Source organism: Solanum tuberosum, unplaced genomic scaffold (genome assembly GCF_000226075.1).
Source record: "Solanum tuberosum cultivar DM 1-3 516 R44 unplaced genomic scaffold, SolTub_3.0 scf00899, whole genome shotgun sequence".
Classification (NCBI taxonomy): Eukaryota; Viridiplantae; Streptophyta; class Magnoliopsida; order Solanales; family Solanaceae; genus Solanum; species Solanum tuberosum.
Genome location: NW_006239918.1, coordinates 15,627 through 26,338, shown reverse-complemented (window position 1 = coordinate 26,338; position 10,712 = coordinate 15,627). Strand labels below are relative to the sequence as shown.

General features: G+C 27.9%; 1 protein-coding gene across 1 annotated transcript; it reads right to left on the bottom strand.

Annotated features, from left to right (window-relative positions):
* Nucleotides 1–1,069: 1,069 nt before the first annotated feature.
* LOC102581863 (uncharacterized protein At4g22758) lies at nucleotides 1,070–2,453 on the bottom strand (the record flags this gene model as incomplete). The annotated part of the gene is given in 2 exon segments (XM_006367807.2): nucleotides 1,070–1,602; nucleotides 2,008–2,453. Coding segments are annotated over 2 exon segments (573 nt in total). The 3' UTR covers nucleotides 1,070–1,438.
* Nucleotides 2,454–10,712: the final 8,259 nt, after the last annotated feature.

Here is a 10,712-nt window from a genome sequence, read left to right as displayed (position 1 = left end):
TATATCTTTTGTTTTTTATGAATGATTCGAAAATACCATTTTCTTTATGGATATATACTTCTGTAATAGTCATACATATTCACAATTATTATTACTATATATATTTATTAGTCCCATCATAGTAACTAAAATAGTCTTTTGGAGTGTGTGGATTAGATATGTATGAGTAGAAATAATCCACACCTAACTTCAAATATTTAGAGAGAACTATCTTCAATATTTTCCCTAAAGGTCATAACATAGTTTTGACAATAAGAGACTTAATTAATATGTAATACAAGTTACTATTCATCTCCTTTAATGGATCGTATGTTGGCCAGTTAAGAACTCACATATTCAGAAGATGTATGTCGCAGAGATGTGGATATTGATATGGATGTATGGGTATAATAGGAGTGACAAGATTAGGAATGAGGTTATTTGGGAGAAGATAGAAGTAGCCTCTTTGGCTCATGACAAGATGAGGGAAGCGAGACTGATGATTTGAAAATGTGTAGAGAATGTGCGAAAAGTTGGATGTAGCAAGTACATGGAGGGGTAGGGGTAGGCCGAAAAAGTATTGGGGAGAGGTGATTAGGCAGGACATAACACAATTTTATATTATCGATCAAGGACATGACTTTAGATAGAAAGGAGTGGAGATCATGTATTTGGATAGAAGTATTGTCTTGTCTTGTTAAGGTTTAGGATCAGTTATAAGACTGGTCCTACTCTTATAGTTGTGTTGGTATTGGTGTTCAATTATCACTTTTTTTTTTATAGTTCTTATTATTTTTTCTTGTAGCTTTCTTCTCCTTTTACTTGAGTTTGATACACTTAAATCAAGACTTTTTTTAAAAATAGTGTCTTAACCTTCACGAGGTAGTGGTAGGATCTGCGTACACTCTACCCTTCTCATATCTCTCTTTATGAGATTTCATTGAATATATTATTGTTATTGTTGTTGTAGTACTCTTTAATGAAGTATTTTTCATATCTAAATTTCGAATCCAAAACTCTAGTGATTTGTTTAAATAGTGACAAGTGACAATGTAAATAGTACACAATTTAATAAAACATAAACAAAAAGTAAAAATATCAATAGTTGTATATACATTAACATTCCAAATTTAACACTTGAAAACTATGTTACATCATGTTGAGATCGATCACTTAATCATATACATCTTTCTCAACTTTGGACCAACTATATAACATGTATATTTTATATTGTATAATATAATACAATCTCAAATGTTTAGTATCAAGCTATAACAAGATAATTTTTGTAAAAATATAACACTATTCATAACTAACAGCTTCAGACTTTCAAAAGCCTACTCTTTTTCGAATATTGAGTAAATTAACTTAAGAAATGATTGAGCGGAACTTAGAATATCATTAAAATAAGAAATATTACTAAGTTGCAAGACTATAAATTTTAATCATCTTTTTTTTTTCACAATAAAAAATCCATGAATTTTAGCCATGGCAAAGGTATCTTGGTAGTTGTATCAGCTTGTTTCCCACAACTTAAAGACGACGTCGTTGAAGCAACATTTTTTGGGCACATAAAGAAATTTCTTGATCCCAATGCATTGAGATTTTCTTCCCTCTCCAAACCTAAACAAATAATTCAAAAATATTAATAATATTAATAAAAAAACAATTTCTTGTAATTAATTTTTTATACACTTAATTAAAATAAACAAATCAGAAAAACTATTCGTTTTACTACATTGTGATAATATCTCAAAAAAGATGTAATTTTTCATAGGTCCAGAAAGAGACGTTATTTTCGATAGATTCCGAACGAGTAGCAAACATGAAAGAACAACAATACGATAACCAAGGTAAAAGAATCAACAAATAGAAATAGAAAAATACAAGATTAATATTAATATTTTGAAAAAATTATAAATAAATAAAAGAATATTACTATATATTATACTAAATCATATAATTAAGCATATCATAGTATTTAAATTGTAAGTAAATATATTTTTAAAAGAAGTAATTGACTCTTACTTTCTAAGCTGAACTGCGAGTAATGAAGATCGTAATCGGCGGCGTCGACGGAGGAAAGTACCGGCCGTCTTCCTTCCTTCGAGTACTGCTGTAAAGCGGCGGCGATGAGATCTGCAACCGTCGATTCCAACGATATTAGTACCTGTACAGGTCCAACACTCCTTTGAATCGTAACATTTAACAGCAATTTCGTCAACTTCATCGGACGGATATTCACCGCCGTCGATTCACCGGCGGAATTTCTGCCGCCGGCAAGTAAGTCCGGTACCGTCTTCGGCCTTCGCAGCAACTCCGTTTTACTACTCCCTGAGCTCTGGCCGTGAAACGACTTGGATTTCTCCGATAACCTCATATCCTTTCGATTCTTCTCGTCGTTACCTCGCCGGTGAGTTCTCGGTGATGGCATCATGATTGCTTGCAAATGGATTTGTTACTTGAATCGGAGACGGAGACCGAGAGCGGCGGCGGCAGCGGAGTGGTGGCGAGTATCGGTTTTCCGGTGACCGGCGGGGATTGTTAGAAGAATGGTAGAATGGTAATTACGAGTGAAGCAGAGGGGTGAAGTGAAAACCTAGCGTTGTAGGAGGAATGAAGAAATTGGCGGCCAGGTATATGCGCTTTTATATTAGTGTAGCCATGACGGAGGGGCATAAAAGGAAATAAAAATAACTAGCTCTAAGTTTTTTTTTGGAATTTTTTTGCAAATAGCGGTTAAAAAACTTAATTAAGGCTTTATAGCTATAATTTGCTTACTACGATTCGTTGTTATATGTTAGAGGGAGGAAAAAGGTGAGCGAGATTGGAAGAGAGATGAGCAAGAGAGGACAGAGAGTGGAGAGAGATAAAATTGTATTTGTATATCTATTGTATTTGTATATCTATTGTATTGATATGTACTGTATATATGCAATTGACTAACTGATACACATATGTATTTGTATGTATGGCGAGTGACACCGGGGCCCGAGCAAAGAGTGAAAAGAGGCAAATTGTGTTTGTATATTCAGCATATAATTGATAGTTGTATATGTATAATTTATATTTGTATATGCATAAGAGAGTGGGGAGGAAGAGATGAGAGAGGCACCCCTATATAGCTAAAACGGGACTGCGGGTGATAATTAATTCAAACTAAAACTATATTAACTAATTAACTAATATATATTTGATTATCCGTATTTATCAACCTATAACCGACTACACCAGTCATATAAAGAGAAAAGGATGGACAGTGCAATAGATCTGGGTGATTGCCGGTTGCCGGTCGGTATAACTGTCATCTTAACGAAAAAATTTATTTTTATTTTTATTTTGCGGCAGCTTAATAAGTGATCTAGTGGGTAATGTGTCAATTTTAAACTATTTATTCGTGCTTGGCAGCTGCACTAAATTAATAAATACTCCTTCCACCTATATGAGTTATGATAGAATTGCTTCATTTTTAATTATAGATTTCAGGTCCGAGTTCTAAGTATAAGAAAATCATATTAAGGGTGTCACCCCAAATAGACCTATAGGGTGCGATCCAAATTTAGTCCGAACTCCATTATGCAGGCATGAGACACCGAATGAAAATAAAAGATAAATAAATATTCATTACATACCTTATCATTGGTGTGTTTCGTTTTTCATGAGTTAATTTGATTGTTTTTTTAAGGATAAGTTGAATTAATTTAATTTAATATTATAAAATTATATAAAAAACTATAATTTACAAAAGTCTTAATAAATTATGTGTTTTAAATTTTAAAAGACACAATTTACTATCTTGATAAATTATTATACATATTAAGTAAAAAATTTAATATTAATTATTATTTTAATTAAAATTATGTTAAACTCGTAAACGGAACTCTAGTTTTACCACGAGAGTGACTTGTGAGCTTCGTGGCGTTTAAAGCCCTTGATTATGTCACTACATTCGTAGCTTGAGAGTTAAAAGAAATTAGGTAGAAGGAACATAATTCATATTTTTGTTTCGTATTTGAGATTCGATTAAATTTAAATTTATATCAAAAAATTTATATTGAGAAGTAAAAATGTTTTTAACAAAGGTGGTTTCATACTCAAAAAGACTCAGACTTAAAATCTTAAATTAAAAATGAAAAAATATTTATCACTTCAGTTCAAACTTCTATCAGTAGGTACAAGGAATTTAATCATGTTTTTCAAATTATAAGATATTATTATAATTCGGATAAGTTAATGAAGGGATAGAATTCAGACTAATTTCATTGTATGGTTGCAATTCCATGTCCCAGTCTGTATAGCAATAAATAAATTGCTTATTTACATTTAATGTTTATACTAAATTATAATATTCACTTCCTATACATTAATTAAGTAATTTAATAGATTGAAAACATGTATTAATTATTTTTAAATATAATATTTTTTAGGAACATGTTTATGCATCTATATAGATATGGTATGCTGGAGTCCTTTTGTTAAAATTCGATCTATCAGTCAAAATATTACTTTTACGTAGCAAGTAAAATTCTTGAAATTGATTTAACTCGTCACGCTTTGAAAGTTGTCACTGTCTAAACCTAAATTGAAGTTCTGAAATAGATTCAAATTCAATACCATACGAAATTTCAAAATCTAATGAATTTATCACATGATCAAATTAATAGAAAGCAATTCATTAATTCCTTCTCACTTGTTCAAGTTAAATTAATTATGTCTATAAATATGATTATTTTTTAATGTGGTGCATAAAAGTGAAGTGATAAGAATAGTTTAATTAAATTATCCACTAGTTAATATTTTTCTTAATAAACGTATAAAATAAATCATGACAAATAAAATGGATCGAAGAGATAAATTTCTACCTACTTTATTGAGAATATACCTAGTCTATTTTGGTTAAGATTAACTCAATCCAGTGCAATAATAATATTCTTTCTAATCCAGACGTTATATTATTCTAAAATAATTATACTTTTCTGATAAAAAGAAAAATATATAATAGATAAAGATAAAGACCGAATGACTGTTTCATTCCTTTTAAATTTTAATTTTTTATTTATTTGAGTATCTAATATTAAAAAATATTATATTATGATTTATGACTATACATAAAAATCAAATAAAAAATATTTTTAAAAAAATATTTGAATAAAAAATTTTCATGATTCAATCTCTTAATTGTATATTAGTTCAACTTTAGAATTAACTGAATTAAACGAATCAAAATAAATTGAGTCGGTGAAATAAGTAGGTTTAACATCTTATCAATATCAAACTTTTGTATTTCAATACGTAACCTGCTTATTTATAAAATTAATTGATATTTATCAGCTATTATTAATTAGCTTATTCAAGTGGTGGGCACTAAATTCACCAAAATTATTAGTCGTTGGATGTGAGGGATCAGAATAAGTAATTTTGGCATAAAAAATAGTTTTGGGATAAAATTACTGTCTTGTTTTGGTTGTCATGTTTGGGATAACTTATCCCACCATTTATACCATAGTGATTGAATAAGTTATCTCATACGCATGGTGGGATAAGTTATCCCAGGACAGTTAAGCTTAGGATAACTTGTTCCCAACCAAACAACTTACTACCTAAAAATTATATGTATGGGATTTCTTTCTTTTTATTTTGTCGAAAAATCCGACACTTATTAAGACGATGATAACAATAACATACTCAGTGAAATTTTATAAGTGAGAGATAGAAGGATCTACTATGCGCATATCTTACTATTATCTTATGGAGGTAGAGAGACTGTTTTCTAAAGATCCTCGATTCAGATGCATGATTCCAAATACAAAGAAGAAAACATAGTAGACAAGGAAACAATACAAAATCTACCAGAAGGAAGCAATAACAATAATAAAATAGTGCAATAATTGAAACACAATAAACAATATACTAGTATAAAATATTAAAAACAATAATATAATGCCCGTTTACTAGAAGAAAAAAAGTAGCTTTTAAGTTAAAAAATAAAAAAGTCAAATTTAAATGACTTTAAGTCAAAAAAATAAAAAGTTGAGTGAGTCCTACTTTTGGTTTTTAACTTTTTAAAGTCATTTTAAACTTATTTTAAGTTATTTTTACTTTGTCAAACACTTCCAAAAGTTAAAAATGACTTAAAAGTAGGTTTGACCAACTTTTAAGCAAATCCAAACGGGCTCTAATTAATGATGAATATCAACAACAAGAACTATATAATAATACAATTAGTATAATGACAAATATCATTTATTTGAGTATCTAATATTAAAAATAAAATAAAATTATGACTATACATAATAAATCAAATAAAAAGATTTTTTTTCAAAAATATTTGAATAAAAATTTTCATAATTCAGTCAAATGGTATATTAGTTCAATTTTAAAATTAACTGAATTAAATGGATCAAAATAAACCGATTCGATTAAATAAATAGGTTTAACAACTTAACAATATCAAATTTTTGTATCTCAACACGTAACCCGCTTATTTATAAAATTAATTGATATTTATCAGCTACTATTAATTAGCTAATTCAAGTGGCGTGCTCTAAATTCATCAAACTATTACTACCTAAAAATTAATATGAATGTGATTTCTTTCTTTTTATTTTGTCAGAAAAATCCGACACTTATTAAGCCGATGACAACAATAACATACTCAATGAAATTTATAAGTGAGAGATGGCCGGGAGAGTCAAATATATACAGACCTTATTATTACTTCGTAGAGGTAGAAAGACTTGTTTTCAAAAGTTCCTCGACTAAGATGCAGCAACTCCAAATACAAAGAAGAAAACATAGTAAGTCACAACGAAACAATGCAAAATCTACCAAAAGGAAGCAACATCACCAATAAAATAATGCAATAATCGAAACACAATAAACAACATACTAGTATAAAGTATTGAAAATAACAATAAATAATGATAGATATTCAAAAGTCGAAACAAGAACTATACTAATACAACTTGTACATGACAAATATCGACTACCGTAAGCAATATAACACTACACTACCTACTAATCTTCTATCTTAATACGTGTCATCCACATTCTCCTATCTAAAACCATGTATTCGATAATTTAAACATAAATAATAGAATATATAAAATGCTACTCTCTGTTTATATAAGATGGAGTAGTGAGTGGCTAAGAGAAGGGGATAACAACTGCAAAATAATAAAAGATAAAATTGTTTATACATCATGTGTGTACATTTGGTGGCTTTTCTATAGTTAAGATTACATATAGGAAACACTGAGTTGGACCAGAAATTGAAAGTGATGAGGAAATCACTAACTTTAATATAGATATATTATTGTTATTATTTGTTCAAATAATAAAAACATGTCAATTATTTATTATGAAGTTTGGGGTGGAATTTTGAAAGAAAAAAGCTCAAAATAATAAAATTGTGCTATTATTATAATTTATAAGTACTAATGTCAAAAAAAAAATAATTGCTAAAGTGTGAATTTCACAGGTGAGTCCACTAAATACACTCATACACCCCAAATTAATTAGTGAAATCACTTTACTTTTGTTGCTAAGAATGTCAGTACAGAAATATTTAGGATATGTATATATGCCTTTTAATTTAGCTTCAAGTTGCATTTACGCTCTTTAATTATGAATATGCATAAATAGACATTTAAATTTAGATAAAATTGAACAAACAGACACACGTGTCCTAAGTGGCATAATACACCTAAGACATCATGTAGGACGCAAATTGGTCATGTATGACATTATTTAGAATGCATGTGTCTATTTATTTATTTTTATACAAATTCAAGTGTCTACTTATGCATATTCAAAATTTAAAAACATAAATACAAATAATAATAAATTTGATCTGTTTTACCGAGAAGGTCTACGGTTCGAGTTCCTATAGCCCTATAAAAATGAAAATTGTAAAAAAGTAAAATTGTATAATAATTGAAGTTAAATTTAAAATATATTTATATATTATTCACTAATTTTTTCAGGTCAACGAATGGTTGTGACCCCTTCAATGATAGTAAAGATGTTTAATAATATGAGTGGTAGGTAGGTTGATAATTTATTGGTAATTTTTTTTTTTTTTTATGTTATTATGGTTTTGCTTTTCTTTCTATTATATTTTTGTCTTATGTTACCACAACATTATAAAGAACTTATTAATTACTTATAGGCACGTTAATAATAATTTATTTTATTAATTATAATAATAATATGTCATACTTCAATCACACAGCATTTCGTCATGACAGAAATATCTTCATCAATCATGTAATAATAATTTGATAAATTAATTAAGCTGCTGATTCCCAATATAAAATCACACAAAATATAAATGCAATTGTGACCTGTCTTTTCCTTCATACTAAGTAGATCCACAATTCCACATTCACTAAACAAACCTTTTTTTATATATATATAATTTAAGTTAATAGCCTTCAAATTATTTCGTCTTTTTCCTTAGATATTTTTATGCAAATAACTTAATTTGAAGTATTATAATTAGTGGATATACTAATTAATGGCTTGTCATTTTTTTCTCTTCCCTAAGACAACGATTTTAATTTCCCCTATATCCATGTGTCAAAGTTTAAGTAGTACCATTACTATTTAAAGAAAATAATATTGTTGAAGCAGATACATTGACGGACGATTACCTGCTTCAAGAACTATGTTTAATGAAAAAATGACCTTAATCGCATATGCCCTAACTTCATATAATGATATCTCCTAGTATATACAAAATTGAGCTATATATCAAATTAAAAATGATTAAATAATAATAATATATTAATAAAATACATATGTCATGCATCAATTAATATAATATAAACATGGAATGTGAAGAATTTTTACTGATTTTTGGTGAGCTCCATTCGTCCTTTGTTCATGTCATAGAGGCTTCCAACATACATGGGGTTATGAATTTTTCTTTATTTTATTTATTTATCCAAGTCCTAACTCCTAATTATTTATAAATTTTTATATTACATATATAAGAATAATTCTATTTCATTATTGATGTTTATCTACATTACATACAGTGGATAGTGTCATAGTTGTGTTGATGGTGTGGAAAAATATATACGCACATCGGAAGCATTTTAGAAATATATTGTTTAGATGAATAATAAATAGCACATATGCTTTTAATTCAAAAATAAATAAAAATAACACATATGTTTATATGAGAACACATATGATCATATTAGAACGTATGCGAACACATATATATGATCATGTTAGAACACATTAACTTATTGAAATTTAATTTAAGAAATATCTTTCAAAGTGTGAGCAAATATTTCAAATTAATAGCCTGATTCAATACTTGAATGAGCAAGTATTGTAAGAAAACTTATACCTTTTCTACGTTAGACGGAACTTTATATATAAGACACATTTTTTCCCGTTCAAAACCTAAACAAAAACAAGTCTCTTTTCTAATTTTCTATGAAGAAATAAGATTTCTAGTCCCAATTAAATATAAAGGGTTTGAGACTATAAGGTGCTCATTCCCGGCCGCTTTCAGTTAGTGTTCATTGCTGAGTGATCGCTCGCTATCTGGCTGGAAAAGATGTTCCGGAAGCTTCCTCTCTCCCAGCAAGCAAGACGAGATCACCACTTCTCTCAGTGAACTTAGCCGCGCTATGAGCGGTGTGAAAATATATTAAATTTATAAAATATTCTTTGTTTTTTATAAAATCAAAATATTAATAATATATTAATGATCGTTTTTGAACTTCAAATTCAAATAAATTATATTACAAATTTTAGTACTTAGATTTGTAATTTTGACTTAGATTCATGGGATATTAATTTTATCGGAAAAAAAGAAGAAAAATAATCATTAAATTAGCACTATCTAACACTTATTTTATTTTTTATGTTAGAGTTGTAATAATTGAATGCCTATGAATTTAGTATCCATTTAAATGCATTCTTCGATAGAGTTATTATATGGTAATAATAATAAAATAATAGATTCAACCGAAGACAAAAAAGGAAGGAATATATACGCTTTATAATAGATAAATAAAACAAAGATTTGCTTCTACTAAAATTATGTTATTTCTAATGTAAATACATAAGATACAGAGCTAACATGCAGATTAGCATAAAAATAGTAGATCAAATTAAGAATTTGCTTGATCAGCTCAAAAATATACCACATTCAACAGTTTGAGAAGTTAACCTAATAGGACTCGAATTCCTACCTAAAAAATGTTAGTACTTTTAAGTAGATTTTATTATCCGGCCCATCTATCTTTCCCTAATCACTAACATCTCTATCATAATATATTAAATAATTTTTTTAATAATATAAATTAATAAAAGTGAACAGAAAAATACTATTTTTATATGCTTATAATAATTAGTAACGTAATGGCTTATTACATTACAAATACAATACTTATCTTACTTAAATAGTAATAAATCTAACCGTCTAAATACATTTTTATAAGGTAATTAACAAAATAAACTTTTAAAGTTCTATATTTAAGTTACTTTAAATAAAATTTAAAAAGGTAAAAAAAAAGTAACGTAACTTAATATTCTATATTTATTTTCTTTCCTTTTTATGTTTATTATTTACTTAATTTTTAGATTTCTCTTACCTTTTTTCCTTTTATTTTCTTCCACTTAACTCAATATCTTTTTTATATTATTTTGCAATTTGCCATATCTACCTCCTTATTTTCTCCGATTGACACGCTAAATTTACTCTCTATTTT